The 19,255-nt window shown below is 43.7% G+C and overlaps 1 protein-coding gene across 1 annotated transcript in view; it reads right to left on the reverse strand.

Moving 5' to 3' along the window:
• SYDE1 (synapse defective Rho GTPase homolog 1) overlaps window positions 1-19,255 on the reverse strand; it is a gene marked incomplete at its 5' end in the record, with an annotated part of 35,640 nt that overhangs the window by 11,050 nt on the left and 5,335 nt on the right. Inside the window, 3 exon segments of the mRNA XM_083354678.1 lie at window positions 16,582-16,708; window positions 17,516-17,733; window positions 18,171-18,875. Coding sequence (XP_083210804.1) covers window positions 16,582-16,708; window positions 17,516-17,733; window positions 18,171-18,875 — 1,050 coding nt within the window.

Genomic DNA, 19,255 nt, shown 5'->3' on the forward strand with positions numbered 1-19,255 from the left:
AAGAAATGGCAACTTCAGTTTAGATGGGAGATTCCAGTAGGCATGGCGGTGACGTATGCAGGCACGAGATATCGTCTTAATAGAGTTTTGCAGGCACGAGACTTTTATTCTAATATTTTATTCTAATATTTTGAAGGCAGAGCGTCAGTCTCAAGTGGAGAGTATACAAGGAGCTGAAGGAGTTACTTTGCAGAAGGATAAAAAATTCCAGCAAATCTTAAAAACCTACTTACAGTGAAGCCATCTTCAGAATTTAAAGGAAGGAATGACGAAGGAGAGCGTCAGTCTTGAGTGGAGAGTATACAAGGAGCTGAAGGAGTTACTTTGCAGAAGGATAAAGAATTCCAGCAAATTTCAGAAGTGGAGGAGTCCCAGGTGCCATCAGAAGAGTTTAGAGAACAAAGAATGACACGGGCTGCAATTAGACGAATGAGACAAGAACAAGAACAACAGAAAGCTACAACCATATCTCAAAAACCTACTTACAGTGAAGCAGTGGGAGGAGCGAAACCGAAGAGAGTGCAGGTGGTTTTGCAAGAGGCGCTCCGAAAGCTTCAGGTTGCAAAAGATGGTGACAAAGTTTCTAACTTGGAATGTTAATGGATTAAATTCCCCGCACAAGAGAAAGAAAGTATTTCAGTATTTAAAACAATTTAGAAATGATGTTATTTGTCTACAGGAAACGCATATTCGAGCAGCTGATCAAAAATATGTGATAAACTTTAGACTGGGTACACAGTTTATTGCGTCTGCTCCGGACAAGAAAAATGGAGTAGTTATTTACGTTAAGAAGAATTTAACAGCTAACTTAATTGAAACAGATAAACAAGGAAGATATGTTATAATTGAACTATTAATAGAAGGCAAGAAAATACTTTTGGTTGGATTATACGCTCCTAATCAACAGCAAGGAGAATTTTATAAACTATTACATAGCAAGATAACTCAGTGGGATTATAAATCGTGTATTTTGATGGAATGGTGTCCTGGATGCACAAAAGGATAAAAAAGGTCTTTTTAGAAGTATACCAAATCATGCTAGATTGCCTAAATCTTTTTTTGAGATGAAAGATGACCTGGAATTGAGAGATGTTTGGAGAGAAAGAAACTTGCAAGAAAAAGATTTTACCTTTTTTTCCCGATAGACACCAATCCTTTTCTAGGATTGATTTTGTATTAAATACTAATGATTTTTTTTTCTAGGATTAAGAAGATTAAGATATGTCCAAGAACTCTATCAGATCATAGTCCAGTATGGTTGGAACTAGAAAAAGAGAGTGGAGACAGGCGGTCTTGGAGACTGAATGAAAATTTGTTTAGATATCAAGAAAATGTGGAAGAGTGTAAAAAACAGATGAAAGAATTTTTTAATATGAATATGTCTAAGGATACTTCTATTGAAATGGTTTGGGATGCAAGCAAAGTTTATATGAGAGAAGTGTTAATATATTTGAATAATAAGCATAGACGTAAACTGGAATATAAGTGAAAAGAATTAGAGGAAGAAATTAAGAGGAAAGAGAAGGCTCTAATTGTGAATCCATCTGATAGGACAGGGGTCAGCAACCTGAAAAAGCAAAAGAGCCACTGGGAACCGGTTCCATCACACATAAAAAAAGTGGGAGCCGCATGCGTGCATCCACACACGCGCATGCGCAAAAAAACATTTTGCGCATGCGCAAAATGTTTTGTTTCTTGTGCGTGCGCAGATGCGTGCGCACGGTTGCCACTTTATGTGTGATGGAACCGGTTGCGCGGCATCGACAGCCCATTTACAGAGCCGACATTAATCTGGCACCCAGTCAAACGGTCAAAGCGGGATGAGATCGGGCTTTTGCCCTTCAGCTGAAGGCGAGGCGCTTGCCTCTAGTTGCAGACCTGGCAAACGGGGGATAGCCAGAAGTTGCGCGGGGCCCACTACGAGTCGCTTCAAGGGAGTCGCTTCGGGGAAAGGCAACTTTTTCCCCCAGCTCTGCAAACGAAAAGCGCCGTGCGCCTGAGTCTCAGAGCACGCCTGAAGGGGAAGTGAGAATCCAGGCGACGGGGAGGCCGAGTGTGTGTGTGTGGAGGGGGGGTGTTCATTCTCCCCATTTCTCACAACCAGGTCACAAGGGGTTTTGCCCTCGTTGCCTGTGGACGTGCAGGACAAGTCCTCCGTCCCAGCCACGCTCAAAAAAAAAAGTTCCTCCTTAGCCAAGCGCCTCGGGAAACAGCATCGGCGGCAAAGATGGGCGAAGATGAGAGACGTTTCCCCTCACATAAAACGCCTAGTCTAGTGTTATACTGTGTTCCTTTCGGGGGGCAAGGTGGGGGGGTGGAAGGAGGGGAAGGGGAATCCATTTTATTTTACTTTAAAGGAAATGTAAGGAAATGTTTGTCATCAACATCAGACCGCGACAAGCCTGACTGGCTTCTTTTAAGCCCCCGGCGGAGGGCCGCAATCAATGCCTTAATCATGGCTTTTAGCATTTCTCTTGCAAATCCGCGCCGTTTGGACTTGTCACCGGGCGCGTGGATGGTGCCAAAGACACCACATTCAAGGCTTTCCAGGAAATAGTTGCGTAGGGCGCTCACCATTTCCACCATCAAAGCGTAGGGCGCTCACCATTACCACCCCGCATGCGCACGCACCCCCGCAGGTATAGAGAAGGTATGCGAGGGATGCGCCAATGCGTGCGCAGGCCCTGGCAAGTTATGTGTGCTCTGCAATATGTAGAGTTTAGTAACGGGCTGCAGCAACTTTCCATTCGGAGAGGTGCACGCGCAGCTCTCCAAAGGTTTGGAGAGCTGCGCGTGCACCTCTCACATACCTTCTCTATACCTGTGGGGGGGGCATGCGCATGCGGGGTGGTAATGGTGAGCGCCCTACGCTTTGATGGTGGTGGTGATGGCATTTACTTTTCTTGAAAATGAAAAGCTTATTTCTATTGCCACGTGCAAACTAAATTAAAACAACTTGGGAAGCTCGCCCATGGGCTGCATTTAGAAGTATTTGGGGGCTTTTGTGATTTGCTTCGCCTACAAATGCCTTAACCACGACTAGCCCATGGCTCCAATTCAACAAAAAACGCTCTCTCGGTGCCTTCCAGATGCGCGAAGATCACCCTGACTACAACCAGCCTGGGATTTGGAAAGGCTTCCCAGGTTATTGGGACAGACTGGCTCGAATACTTGGGGTAACATTTTTCAGGAGGAGGATCCTTATGTCCACCCCGATAGGGCATCTTCCCCTCACAAATCTTCCCTTCCCTTCCCTTCCAAGCGGGAGCCCCGCAGCAAATGACCAGTGTTTGGACAGCGTGTGAATGGGCGAGCGTCGCCGTCCCCAAACAACGCAATTCCTTGCAGCGATGCGGACAAGAGGGAAAGGAAGCCCAACGGCCGGACCATGCTCCCACCCCGCCTCCCCAAGGGCTCGCACGCATTACCTAATGGCTTGCACGCGGCCTCTCGCGAGGTTGCTGCCCCTTGTGAGCCTGCTGGCTGACGCTGGCTCCGTCACTCTTTCTCTTTTCCTTCCTCCCTCCCTCCCTCCCTCCCTCGGTCTCCCCCTCCCCCTTTTCCGGCTCAGCCCCACGTCACCAGGAGACCAAATGGGGACATCATGGCAGAGCGGAAGAGACACAGGAAGCGGATCCAGGTACCGGGCTGGCTTATCTCCTCCCTCTTTTCGCAACCGCTCTGCGGGATGAGTTTCCTTCTGGCTCACCCCCCTCCCCCGCCCAGTCACCCTTCCCTCCCTCCCCCCCTCCGCCTCCTCTGAGGCCGCTGCCAGTCAGCATCTCTCCTGCCGTTTCTGCGACTTTTCCGTCCCCCCCGCCGCCGCTCCACCTTCCCCGCAGGGTCAGCCGCATCCGGCGCCTTCTTCCTCTGGAGGGGAAATCGTGGCCCCTCCAGTTCCCGCTTCTCTGGGCCGAGCGCTGCCTTGAAGGTTTGGAGAGTGCGCGTGCACCTCTCCAAAGGTTTGGAGAGCTGCGCGCGCACCTCCACCCGTTCGGAGAGGTGCACGCACACCAGGCGACTGGGAGCCGCAGGTTGCCGACCCGTGTGATAGGAAGATTAAAGAGGTAATTACTTTACTAAGAGGTCAGTTTAATATGTTGATGGAAGATCAAGTGGCAACCAATTTACAGTATGTTAAACACAATACTTTTTTTAATGCTAATAAGCCGAGTAGGTGGTTAGCTTACTTGTTAAGGAAGAAACAAAGGTCACGTAATATAGATAGAATAGACTACAAGGGTAAAGAGGTGTTTCAGCAGAATCTTATTAAAAAGCTTTTGTTGAGTTTTATTCTAAGTTATACGTTAGGGATAAGATTCGAGATGTAGATATAGATAGATATTTACGAGAAGTTAATATCCCTGTTCTTACACAAGAGCAAAGGGAAGGGATGAATCAATTGATAAATGATGAAGAAATTATTTTGGCAATTAAACAATTAAAGGTGGGGAAAGCACCAGGAACAGATGGTTTGACTGCCGTCTATTATAAAGATTTACAGTTAGAAATGGTGGAACCTTTAAGAGAATTATTTAGAACAATTCAATTGGGAGGAGAAGTGCCTCCATCATGGAAAACAGCCTTTATATCGCTGATTCCGAAGGAAGATCAAGATATTACCCAAACCAAAAATTATAGGCCAATATCGCTTTTAAATACTGATTATATGATATTTGCAAAACTTTTAGCAAATAGATTAATAAAGGTAATGCAGCAAATGATTCATAGTGATCAAACAGGATTTATAAGTGGTAGACAAATGAAGAATAATGTGAGACATATTGTAGATTTACTGGAATTTTTGGAAAAGAAATAACCAGGTCTCTGCAGCGCTGATCTTTTTGGATGCTGAAAAAGCTTTTGATCAATTGGACTGGAAATTTTTATTTAAGGTATTGGAGGAAATGGAGTTTGGGGATAATTTTTTACAACCTATTAGGGCAATATATCAGAAGCAAACAGCTCAAATAATAGTCAATGGTAGTTTGACAGAAAAATGTAATATTGAAAAGGATACAAGACAGGGGTGTCCACTGTCACCTTTGTTGTTTGTTTTAACATTGGAAATATTATTAAGATACGAGATTCAAATAAAATTAAGGGAATTAAAATAAGAGATCAAGATTATAGATTGAGAGTGTTTGCGGATGACTTGGTTATTACATTAAGTCAACCGACTTACTCAGTTGTAGAATTGATGGAGATAATAACATCATATGGAAAAGTTTCTGGATTTAAGATAAACACGCAAAAAACTAAAATATTGTCTAAAAATATGACCATAGAACAAAAGGTTGTTTTAGAAGAGCTAACGGGATTTGAATTAGTTAAAAAGATTAAATATTTGGGGGTATATCTCTCGGCTTCAAATGTAAAATTATACAAAAATAATTATGAATTGTTAGGGTTAAAAATACAAAAAGAGTTAAGATAGTTGGAAAAAATTACAATTATCCTTATTGGGAAGAATTGCAGCAGTAAAAATGAATGTTTTGCCAAAATTTTTATTTTTGTTTCAAATGATACCTATACTTAAAAAAGATTAAATTTGGAGGAATGGCAGAAAGGTATTAATAAATTTGTTTGGGCAGGGAAAAGACCAAGAATTAAATTTAAGATAATGCAAGACGTACGTGAAAGAGGTGGTCTTAAAATGCCCAATTTTAAATTATATTATGAGGCTGCTGCTTTATCATCAATTACTGATTGGTTTAATTTAACACAAGGGAGATTATTGAATATTGAGGGTCATGATTTGTTATTTGGTTGGCATGCATCAAGAGCCTTGGTGGAGCAGTGGGCTAATGCCTCCTTAAGTAACACCAGCTGCCTGCAATTAGTGCAGGTTTGCATCCCACCAGGCTCAAGGTTGACTCAGCCTTCCATCCTTCCGAGGTAGGTAAAATGAGGACCCAGATTGTTGGGGGCAATTAAGCTGACTTTGTAATAATGCCGCTTGGGGTGTGTATGAAAGCCCAAAAAAGCAGGCATATACATAGAATGAAGGCTACTGTTAAGCTTGTAAGCTGCCCTGAGTCTTCGGAGAAGGGCGGGATATAAATAGAATTAAAATTAAAAAAAATAAAAAAAATATTTATTGTATGATAAGGAGGTGGATAATGTTTTTAAGATACATATATTAAGGTTTGCTCTGTTTCGAGTTTGGAAAAAATATCGATATAAGTTAAACTATAAAATACCAATTTGGGCAATACCTAAACATGCAATAGAAAATATAAATGTGGGATTTAAACATGATGTGATTACATACAAAGAAATTTTAAGGATAGAAAGGAATGTATGGCAATTAAAGCCATATAATATTTTAAAAGAAGAAAAGATAGTACAAACTCGGTTCCAGTATGGGCAGTCACAAGCAAGATGGAAAGAAGATCAGAAAGTTGATAACTCGATTACTGATGGAAATTTGGTAAAACAAATTAGAGATCAAGGTCAAACACATATAAGAAGGATATATAATGCACTGATAGAAATTGACTCAGAAACGGAACTTGTTAAAGACTGTATGATAAAGTGGGCCCAGAACTTTCAGGAGGTTATAACAATGGATACATGGGAAAAGATTTGGGTCAGAAATGTAAAATTTACACAGGCTCAAAATTTAAGAGAGAATTTTTATAAAATGTTTTATAGATGGCATTTAGACCCTAAAAAATTAGCAAGTATGTATCCGAACTGCCAGCCCAAATGTTGGAGATGTGGTTGTGAGGATGCAACATATTATCATATATGGTGGACTTGTAAAAAGGTTAAAGCTTTTTGGATTAAAATTTGGTGGAATAGATATTTAAGAAAAAGATAAGGTTTTCTCCACAGCTATTTCTGTTGGGTATTATTACAGATTGTACTGTCATAGATACTAAATTGATGTTGAATTTAATTACGGCAGCAAGACTTTTAGTAGCGCAATATTGGAAGAAGGAGGAACTGCCTACTATAGAAGAGTGGACTTTGAAAGTTTCAAACTTGGCGGAAATGGCAAAGATTTCAGCATATTTGAAAGAACAATCGCAACAGAGATACATTGTGGAATGGAGAAGATGGATCGAATATATTCAGAATAAATATGGGACTAAAAAGTTTCATTTAGCATTTGAATAAGTATTAGTTTTATATGATGTATTATTAGTTATTGATTATTTGTTAGTAATTTAGTTATGTTTAAGGGGAGTTAAAGTGCGATAGAATTTAATGTGTTTTTTTTAGTTTGTTAGCATATTTTAGTTTTAAGTTTGTAATGTTTATACCCTGTATTCAGCTGTGGGAAATCAGGGGGGGGGAGGGTAAGGGAGGGTAAGGGGGAGGGGAGGGGGAGGGAGTGAGCTTATGTTTTTAAAAATGTATTGTAAAACTTTTCAATAAAAAACCTACAGTGTGTTGCATTTATGAAATCAATGAAATGCTACAAAGAAAACATTTTTTAATGCAGGAGAAAGAGGGGGAAAAAACCTTTCTCCTTCATCCCAACAGGTGAAAACAATTTTAGTAGCTTATCTACCATCTTTAAATACAGCGTAATTATCTCCATACCTCATCTCTTAATTTAAAAAAAAATCAAAATATTACTAAAAGTCCAGTAAGGACAAAATATATTCATATATTCATATTCTCTCTCTCTTTCCTCTCCCTCTCCCTCTCTCTTTCCTCTTCCTCTCTCTCTCTTTCCTCTCCCTCTTTCTCTTTCCTCTCCCTCTTTCTCTCTCTCCTCTCCCTCTCTCCCTCTTTCCTCTCTCTCTTTCCTCTCCCTTCCTCTCTTTCTCTCTCTCTTTTCCCTCTCTCTCCTCTCTCTCTCTCTCTCTTTCCTCACCCTCTCCCTCTCTCTCTCTCTCTCCCTCCCTTGCTGCATCTCCGCCACCAACATAAGCCCTACATGCAGGGGAAACCAAGCACTGGGGACTAATTGTTTACCTCTTCTGGGTGATGGGAGAGGAGCAGGCTGATCACCTACCTGCAGCGGGGACTCCAGCATGCCTTCTCAGGCAGCGGGGCCAACAGTAACGCTGGCTGGGGATCGCAGGGGCTGTGCTCCCTTGGGGCTGCAGCTTGTGGGAGGGCTGGCCCATTCAGCAGAGGCTCTGGCAGGCTGCTCCCAGAAGGGATCCAGAGGCTGCCCCACACAGCTCCCCGGTCATGTGCACCTTGGACTTGGATGGGGGCAGCCTGGGAAAGGGACTTCCTGGCCGCATTTTTCCCAGGGGCTGGGGCGCCTGGGCACAGGGCCAATCAGGAGCCCTGCAAGGGGGCAAGTCCACATGAGAGAGAGAAGTGAAGTGCAAGTGCCTCTCTCTCTCTCTCTCTCTCTCTCTCTCTCTCTCTCTCTCTCTCTCTCTGCAAATGGTGGAGGAGCACTGGAACCGCAATGGAAGGCTGAAAGAGCCACATGCAGCTCCAGAGCCACAGGTTGCCAACCCGTGCCCTAATGGAAGGAGAGGCAGTTGGTGGAATGGGACAAGCTGGTTGAGTGGAAGCTCCCCACTACCACCGACATCAAAGAAGGAGCTGGGAGAGAGGTTTGGAGGCCTGGAGATCAAGGAAGCAGTGTCACCGGGAGCCAAGATAACTGTGGCCGAGGCAGGAGCAGTGAAGTCACTAACTATCCCATCCCCTCCCCTCCTTCAGCCGGTGGTGCCAGCACCTGCCATGACAAATAGATCCCCCTTGCAGGGAACAGCAGCAATGGATTTCACTGTCCTTCCCCCCATGTGGCAGCAAGTGGCCCCAGTGGCTCAAGCAGAGGTCAAGGGCCCTTTGCCTCCCCTCCTGGAAGTATCAGCCTATTGCCTGGTAAATCATGGTAAGAGTCAAACAAACACTGGCCCCCCTCATGGTTCAATTTGATGGGGACCCAGGCAAACTGGCTCACTTCTTAGGCCACATGTAGCATCATATGGAGGCTATAGGGGAATGTACCCAGATGATGCAGCCTGGGTTTATGCAGTGGTGTCAAACCTGGAGGGCAGCACAATTCTGGGGCATCGGAGCTGGACAACCTAGATGCATACATGCAGAATCTAGGGAGGCACTTCATCCAGCTAGCAAAATTGAGAATGGGAGCCCCGGTGCTTTTCAAAGAAAAGGAGGACTGGTCCCTTAGACAATGTATTGACTATATTGCATATGTGTGGAAAACATGTACCCTCTCCCCCTTATGAGGGACAAGCTAGGCTATTTGGCAAAGGGAAGAATCTTCATGAAGCTGGACTTGAGGGAGGTGTATTATCAAGTGAGGATTAAGGAAGGGGATGAGTAGAAAACCCAGTCAGCTTCAACCCAGAGGAGCTGTGTCATGGTTCCAATAGATGAAACCAATTAAAGACTTCCAGTTTGCTGTCACAGCCACCGCGGCCATTTGGAAGGTGAGGTCCGTCTTCCACATCCGATTCCACATCACTGGGGGACCTTTAGAGGTGACCAGCATGGAGGGGATCCCCACTTGATCGTGGGAGGGTGATAGCCCTTCTGCTCAATCCGGGGCAGTCCTCCAAACTGGCGGATGGAAGACCAGCCATAGCAATATGGCTCATCACTAGGCTGCTGACAGCTGGTCAAATTTACCATCAGGCACCTACAAAGCAGCATGGAAGAGACTGGGTGAGATCTACCTCTCTTCAACCCTACTTATTTTTTCTACCTGTATAAGCTGCCCAAAGTATTTTTCCCCCCCTGTGAGAGAAGGGAGATTCTATCCCACCCTCCAAAAACAGCAGTGACTGACTATCCAGGGGAGTTTAAAATGTTGCAAGAATAACCTGATTCTAACTGGAGCTTTATCCTTCTAAAAATTGTGGACTAAAAGATTTTTTACTCTTATTGAAGATTTGGGTTTCTACATACAAAAAAGAAGTAAAATTGGAAAAAGGATCATAAAAATTTCTGACTTAAAACAAACAAAAAGAAAACCCTAAATGGTATGGGCAAAACCTGATACTACAATATGTTATTGTTTAAAAGAGACTTGGCTCGATGCCCAGACAATAGATAAGACTTTCACAACCTTGTCAGATATCAGCTGAGAGAAGCACAGCTGTGTTCTATACTCAGCGACAAAATTATTTCCACTGTCTGATTGTAAAGTTTTAAACTTAACACTCTATTAAGAGAACATGGATGAAGATCAGGAACAGATTCTCTCTACGTTGAAAGCAATTTATAAAACTATTCTTACAGCTACTGATGAAATAAGAAGCTACAGAAAAGAACAAGATGTCAGCCCAGATATAAAAACTCAAACTTTGATTACAATTTAAAAATCAACTACACAGAATATAATAGAAGTGGAAAAATTAAATACTATGATAGAAGATTCAATTGATCAACAAACACAGTTAATGAAAAACCCAGAAAAGAGACTGACAACATGGAAAAGGAAAAGACTTTCTATATAAACCAGAAGAAACCTGAAGATCAAGAAGAAGAACAGACTGAAAAGAAAGTTAAACATTTCAGGACAACTACGTTGAGATGGAAAAAATAGAGAAACTATTTGTTAGTCTTCCAAAAAATTGGTGACCAGATGGCCTTTTCTACTTCAAAAAATATATACAATAACACAGGAAGATCTATTGGGTGATTTACAAGCACGGACATGGAAGGTGAGTTGGCAAAGGAAGAAAGCTAGAATAAGGCTGAAGAAAATTAAAAGTTAAATTCGAATATTGATTTGCTTATAAAGGTTGAATGTACAAGTAATTAAGATATATATATAAACTAAAAATCTATTGATAAATGTAATAAATATGTTTTTATTTAGCTGTTATAATAAGAATTTCTAGCTTAAATATGTGATAAGTAGACATCAAGAGAAAAAGAGGAAGTATTTAATGTTTAAAAAAGTGAAATTTTGTTTATTAAACTTAAGACATTCAGAAATTAATAGAAAACAAGAATGTTATATTAACTAGTTGATGAAAGATGGTGAGAAATAGAATACATTTAAATAGATAAGATGTGTATTCTGAATATTAGATTTTGTGATGAATTGTGATAAAGGGAATTGTGTTCTTTTAAAACTTGGAAATTATAAATACTAAATGTTAAGCATAAATATTAATGGGAAACTAAAAATTGGGAAAAACTAATTAGGACATTGATTGTGTATAAAAATTGAATGTTAAAATAACCAGGATATGTATAAACTAAAAATTATTGATAAAGGTAAGAAACTTATTTTTAATTAAATTGATATAATAAGAATTGTACTAGTTTAAACATAAGACAGTAAATACTAAAGGGAAAAGAGAGGAAATACTTAATGTAGTAGTTTGAGACTTGCACTAGAGATATTTGTATGTAATTGAATTATCAATCAACTCAGCCACCACATCGCTTTTTAAATATTTAAATGTAAAATTAGAAAAATCAGTAAAACTTTTTTTAAAAAAAGAAACCAATTAAAGCAGAACTCCAAGGGTTGGGTTTTCCTCCAAGAACATGTTTATTGACTACAAAGTATCAGCAGGGTCAGAAGTGAAACCAAGACTAAAGTTCCCTCCAAAAGTTATAGTATTACAAAGTTAAACTTCCCACCTCAGAAACTATGCAATCAACTACATTTCCCAATAGAACAGTTTGGCGGGCTTTCTAACATTAAGCTCAACCCCCAGTCTAATGAACAGAAATGACTTTGATTCCCACAGGTCATGTTTAGACTAGCATAAAAATCCCCGTTCCTCCCCCCATTCCTGTGGCAATCGAAAACAAGCAAGATGGGGGGGTGGGGCCAGCGCCAGTGCCATGGCGGGGCGACATCCTTTGGAAGCTCCCGAAGGATTGTCGCTTTTCAGCTGTTTGGGGGATCTGTCTGAGTTTCAGACAGATCAGAGCTGTCCTGTAGGGACAGTGAAGAAGGGAGGCACAGTTTTGGCAGCACAGGAGAGATTGCAACCTCCTGGAGAGCCGACAGAAGCTTCCCAGACCAGCAGCTGTCAGATGGCCATTGCGAGCCGTCACAAGCCAGGGCAGCCATTTGGAAGATCTTGAAAGTAAGTTTGGAGGATTGCCTGGGTGAGAAGATTGAGAATCCTTAAATGCTGGAAACTGTTAAGTTTCTTTTGTTGAAAGTGCCAAATGGGACAGTTGACAATAACACACCCAAATAAAGCTAAGGAGACCTTTCTTAGTGTTCCTGAGTGTGCCAACTATCTATTTAGCATTCAATGAATTTCTTATCCCCTAACCTTTCAGAAATGCAAAGTTGAAGTCCTATCAGACTTCAGTTCCACTAATAGTTAGTTCAGGAAAGGAAGACTAAGTTGTCTCATAGTTCCAGAAATCCTGTGTGGAGCTTTTGAATGCTCTGTTTCCAAGAGGTGGACCTGTCAATGCTACAAACATTAAAGGATCTATCCTTTTTGTAAGGGGGGCCGGATGTCAATGCTGCAAACATTGGATGTTTTTGCTCTGTCAATATAAGAGGCAGTCTTTTCCTTTAAACTGTTTTGCTTTGAATCAATGGGGGGGGCAGGGGATCAGAATGCTAACCCGTTTGTTTTAAACAAGATAAGGTATGGCGCACTACAGAAAGGAAGTGAAACTTGGCATGTTAAACTAATTGGATGCCCCATTCATATTCATGCAGCTGATTAATGAGGTCCTCCATGATCACTTATACAAAGGTGTTCTGGTGTATCTTGATGACATCTTGATCTACAGCACAAATATGACTGATCATATAAAGCTAGTGAGAGAAGTGTTAAAGAAATTCTTGAAGGCCAAGCAATATGCCAAATTGTCAAAATGTGAATTTCACCAGACCCGATTAGATTATCTTGGCTACAGAATTTCCAACAAGGGTGTAAAAATGGACCCAGCCAAAGTGAGAAATATAATTGAATGGCAGCTCCCAAAGACTCGCAAACAGCTTCAAATTCAATTCATTCTCTTCTTTGCTGATATTGCCCTACTCCTACTCAAGACAGGCAAAGGAGGAGGTAAGCCGTGACAGGGTCAACCACTTGCTTGGACGATGAGCTGTCAAACAGCTTTTTAGAATTTAAAATGACTATTTGCTGCTGAACCAGTCCTAAAGCATCCATGCCCAGGAGAACCCTTCGTAATCCAAGCTGACACCAGCGACATTGCAGTCGGAGCTGTATTACTGCAAAAGAACAGAAGTGGAGTCCTACAACCATGCGCCTACACCTCCAAAAAAATCACTGAAAGCGAGAGGAGATGGGCAATCTGGGAGAATGAGGCCTTCACCATTAGGTGGAGCCTGTTAAACTGGCAACACTATTTAGAGGGGAGCAAGGTACCATTTGAAGTATGGACAGATCACAAAAACCTAGAGGCACTGAAGACCCCTGCAAACTGTCCCCAAAACAAGTGCGGTGGGCACAGTACTTTAATCATTTCAACTTCACAGACCTGTTTTTGAAGCAGGCTCATTTTATTGCCTGCAAAGGACTCCCATCTGCCCAACGACTGACTAAATTGTTCCTGAAACATATCTACTGACTGCATGGTGCCCCTAAGTCACGGGTTGGCAACCCACTGCTCCAGAGCCGTATGCGGCTCTTTGAGCCGTCTCCTGCGGCTCCCAGCCACCCAGTGCGCGTGCACCTCTTCAAATGGGCAGTGGTGCACGCGCACCTCTCCAAATGGAGAGTGGTACCACCCGTTCCCAGAGGTGCGCGCACACCTTTCCGAAGGGCGGAGGTGCGCGCACACCTCTCCAAGCCGCCGCCGTCCCGTCTGGAGACCTGCCGCATTCGTCAAACATGGACGAACGCGGCAGCTGTGCAAATGGGATGGCGGCGGTTTGGAGAGTGCGCGCGCACCTCTCCAAGCCGCCGCCGTCCCAAGACCTGCCGCGTTCGTCAAACATTGACGAACATGGCAGCTGTGCAAACGGGATGGCAGCGGTTTGGAGTGCACACGCACCTCTCCCAAGCTGCCACCATCTGCAGACCTGCCGACAGACGGCGGCGGCTTGGGAGAGGTGCGTGCGCACTCGCCAAACCGCCACCATCCCATCCGGAGACCTGCCGCGTTCGTCAAACATTGACGAACACAGCAGCTGTGTAAACGGGATGGCGGCGGTTTGGAGAATGCGCGCGCACCTCTCCAAGCCACCGCCGTCCCGTCCGGAGACCTGCCGCGTTCGTCAAACATTGACGAACACGGCAGCTGTGCAAATGGGATGGCGGCGGTTTGGAGAGTGCGCGCGCACCTCTCCCAAGCCGCCGCTGTCCGGAGACCTGCCGATGGACAGCGGCGGCTTGGGAGAGGTGCGCGCGCACTCGCCAAACTGCCGCCATCCCGTTTGCACAGCTGCCGCGTTCGTCCATGTTTGACAAACGCGGCAGCTGTGCAAACAGGATGGCGGCAGTTTGGAGAGTGCGCGCGCACCTCTCCCAAGCCGCCGCCTTCCGGAGACCTGCCGACGGACGGCGGCGGCTTGGGAGAGGTGCGCGCGCACTCGCCAAACTGCCGCCATCCCGTTTGCACAGCTGCCGCGTTCGTCCATGTTTGACGAACGCGGCAAGTCTCCGAACAGGACGGCACGCACCTCTCCAAAGGGGAGACCCATCGCCGTGCATGTGCCTCCCATTTTGTGCATGCGTGTGAGTGGACGCACGCGCGCGCTTTTTGCGGCTCCCACTTTTTTGTTTGTGTGATGGAACCGGTTCTGAGTGGCTCTTTTCCTTTTTCCAGTTGCCGACCCCTGCCCTAAGTGAATAATTTCGGATAGAGTGCAGTTTACAGCAAAATTTTCGAGGAGTTTTCTTAAATTAATTGGATCATCTCAAGGCTAATCATCTGCTTTTCATCCAGCTACCAATGGGGCTGCAGAATCTGCTAACAAAATGGTGGAGCAATATCTCAGATGCTATGTTTCCTACCAACAAACTGGACTGACCTCCTCCCTTTCGCTGAGGTGGCTTACAATAATTCTGTTCACAGCAGCACCGGCTACACGCCTTTCAGAGTAGCCACAGGAAAAGAGTTCAGCCCAATGCCTGACTACCCTCAGGTGTCCTCTGCTTCCCAGACACTTGATCAATGCATGAAGAGGTGGGAAGAAGTTTGGAGAAACATGAAAATGGCATTAAAAAAGACTTCCGAGACTTATAAAAAAACAGGCTGATAAAAAGAGGGCTCCCCAAAGAACATTCCAAGCTGGGGAAAAGGTTTATCTGTTGACTAAATATTTACACCTCAAATTACCCAGCAAGAAATTAGGACCAAAATTCTTGGGACTTTTCCCCATTGTAAGGATCATTAACCCCATCACAGTAGAATTAAAACTCCCTAGGCTTTTAGGGAAAGTTCACCCTGTCTTCCACTGCAGCTTGCTGAAACCTTTTCGGGACTCCACTTTAAGACCTCCCCCTAGGAAGGCACCCGGGCCCCTCGTAGTAGTGGGTCAGACACACTATGAAGTGAAAGGCATTCTTGACTCTAGAATTTTTAAAGGGAAATTGCATTACCTAGTACAATGGAAGGGGTACTCACTGTCTGAAGCTACTTGGGTGAAATCTAGCGATGTGAAGGCTGACCAACTCATCAAAAAGTTTCATGAAAGAAACCCCAACAAACCAAGAGATAATCCCTGACATATGCTTTTGTTTACATTACAGTAACTATCCTTTTTGTAAAGGGGGCCAGATGTCAACACTGCAAACATTGGATGTTTTTGCTCTGACAATATAAGAGGCATCCTTTTCCTTTAAACTGTTTGGCTTTGAATCAATGAAGCTGGGGGCGGGGGATCAGAATGCTAACCCGGTTGTTTTAAACAAGATAAGGTACGGAAAGAAAGTGAAATTTGGCATGTTAAACTAATTGGACAATATGATATATGATGTGCAATTAAGGGAGGGAATTGTGTATGATACGATGTGTTCAGGGGAGGAGAATTCAGATTCTGGCATCCATCCATGAGTACCGATGCTTCGTTCTCATTATTATAGACTTTTTAGAATAAACAATGCTGGAAAGTTCTTTTGATTTGTCTCATTAGTCGGAACCATGACAGGACCAAGATATGCACTGCCTGGCTGATAAGTCTGTGTAAACTTGGGGAAGGCCTAAATTCAGGTAAAAATGTTTGGAGAGGGAAACCAAGTTCCCAGCAGCCTACATGAGTCCTTCTCCAATATCTTCAACCTATTTGTACAAGAGTCAGTACCTTTCACATAAGACAGAATTCCTTGAGCTTCTTTTAACTGTGATCTGAACTGTGAAGAGGAGGGAAAGAACTGCATAGCAATGGAGAAATGCAGAGTGGCTTCAAAAGGCTCGGTGTGGAGGAAGAACCTCAAGAACCTATATCTCTGTTGGACTTCACACAAGAAGGGTTATAGCTAGAAAACCTTGATCCCATAATAGTGATGGGTGGTGAGCAAATGTTTCAGTAAGAGCAGTAAACTTGTTTTAATTGACCCAGAAGTCAATGACTTCCAGTGTATTTCTAAATTGGGTTTTTTCCACACTCCACATTGGTATTGGCAATGTGACCTGCCTACATGTTATTAAATCCAGAAGTCTTTCCAGAGCCCACTGGGAACTTTGTCAGTCAATAAGTCTAACAAGAGTCCAGTTGTAGGCACCAACCTGTAATCACATTGATGTCTGGATAAAGATCTTCAGAAAGAACAACAGCAGCACTATCCCTCTCAAAGGCATCACGTAATTCCTTCTTCACTGCTGCCGAGCCACATAAGCGATACAGGCCTACCGCCTACAAACAGAACAGAGCTGATCACCTGGATAATCAGACAGTGCTGCAAGCAATAGTATAGGGAAGAAGTCACCCATGCCTTAATCACCTCCTATTTGAATTAGTATAATGCCTTCTCACGGAGCTGACCTTGAAGATTATCTAGAAGCTGTAACTGTATAGACTGCAGCAGCACTTGCAGTTTTGAATGTCCTGTGGTTCATTCAAGTAATACCACTGCTGTATAAGTGGCACTGGCTTGCAGTTGCGATTCAGCTCCAAGTCAAGGTGCTGATTATCATCTTAACAACCCTAATGGCATAAGGCTAGGTTACTTAAAGGAATGCCTCTCCCCACTGGTATCTGCCTGTCCTACTAGATTAGATAGGGTGGGTGCACTCAAGATCCCTTCCCTTAAATGTTGCTATTAGATGGGATTTGGAGGTGTGCCTTCTTGGTGAGGAACATCTTCCCATTGGAGATCAGAGGGATCTCTACCATTTTAGTATTCTGAAAGGTTTTGAAGACCTGGCTCTTCCCCAAAGCATTGGGCCTGAACTGTGAGAATGTTTGGTCTGGAACTTGGACAGAAAGTATCTTCATTTTTAACTATGTTTTAGGGTTGGTTGTGAGCTGCCTAGAATCCTTGTATAGGATAAGTGGCCATGTAAATTCTATAAATAAATAAATCCCACATGGATGGCATACTGCAAAAAACAGACATCTGGGTTGGGAGAAAGGAGATGGTCAGGTTGAGCTACTCTGTTTTGTAGAAGACACTACATGAAACTTAGGAAATTGGTTGCTTTGGGTATTGAGAACATTCACCTTCAATCCTCGTTTCTCAATCTGGGTTACACATTTCTGGATTAGGAGTGGGACCTTGATGGCAGCACCTTCTCTTTTCACCAGCTGATTCAGCTTCACTCCAAAGACTTGTGGTTCCTGTTCAGAGTTAGCTGGATCCCACTGATCCACCAGAGTGAGTTTGATGTAAAGAAGCCCCTGAGGCTCCAGTTGTAGTGCCAACTGTTGGGTCCTGCAACCTAAAACAAGAAATGTTAGAGAATGTGAGGACCACAATGGATCCCCACTTCCCCATCCCCTTCCCCAGACCACGCAATGCCATGGGGTCAATCCATATTAGAAGCTTTGAGATCTACCCAACACTTTAGTATCTTGAGCAGGACTTAGGTCCTGTGCTCTGCTGGCAGGAAGGAGAGAGACAATAAGAGAGCACAGTGCTTGCATGAATGGGGTCACAACTTTGATCACAAGTTTAAAAGTAACCTTTAATGGGAATGATGGTGGATTGAGACCCTTCAATCTAGTCTCCACTGAACTAGTAAAAATATGATCTGATCCGGCAGAAGGTAGCTTCCTACTGTATGTTCCTGAGCAGGTGGACTGCAAAGGATGTTATTTCTATCTGTAATTCCCTAGAAAACTGTCTATTGGCATGTGCCTCAACAGTCTTCCTCACCTTGAAAAACCTGGGGCAGAATGATGGTACCATGGCAGCAAACTCGGTTCTTGCCCACAGTAGGATTACATGAGAAGACCACCATTTTGAGAAGTTGGGCATCCTCAAGCTCCAGCTGGAAAGAATGGTTGAGAGTGAGGACAGCAGCCTGGCAAGGCAGGAGGGCTGCGCGAGCCTTGTTAACAGAGTCTACTTGAAGAATGCAGAAGAGCTCTTTGGTTTCAGCTTTGGGAGGCTTGAAGCCCTGGATCCCCAGCAGGTGGATGCTGACAAGACCAGAGAGATGCTGTAGACAGCTAGGCTGCTCAGCAAAACTGTACAGCCAGAATGATGATCCTTCAAGGCCAAGGCATGCCTCTGCCCTAGACTGAAGCTCTAGGGATTCATTGTCACTCAAATATCCCCCATTGCTGGTCACAGGTTGCTGAGATACCACACTACTGTCAAGATGGTAGCGGCTGATGACATTCCCTGACTCCTTAGCAGAGGAGCTCCCTTCTGGCCCTCGAGGACGGGAGCTACGCAGACTTAATTTCTGCCTCAGCTCTGGCAGTTTCTTCATCTTCATGGAAAGACTTCGTACTGGGCCTGGGGACTTGATCTTGCTGAAAGAATGGCTCTTTTTATTGGCATTGGTGTTCTGGGCCATCAGTGTGGCACTGGCTGAACTTTCTTCAGGATCCACAGTTGCAACAGGCACCTTTCCTGAGGAGAGAGACTGTGTAAGACAGGCCAAATGCCACTTATCCAGGAAGTAACAGGCATTGCACCAAAGCTGCAAGGGTAACAGGCTGGGAGAGAAAAAAACTGGTCTCATGGCTTTTCATAAAAAAGGATAACTAAAGACAATCCTCTTCTTCCAAAAAAAGGAGAAAAGCTGCAAAATAATCTGAGACAGTATAAATGGTTCATGCAGCAGCAGACATTCCCGATTATGTAACTGCAGATACCCCCAAAATTGAAACACTACTTTAATTGTTAATAGGAACACGAATGTACATACTGCTAAACTCAACAATTTCAGCCAAAAAAAGTAGATGGTATTATGAATGATTAAACAAATGGAAACTTCTACAACCAGCAAC

This window comes from Vipera ursinii (assembly GCF_947247035.1).
Source record: "Vipera ursinii genome assembly, chromosome: 2".
Lineage (NCBI taxonomy): Eukaryota > Metazoa > Chordata > Lepidosauria > Squamata > Viperidae > Vipera > Vipera ursinii.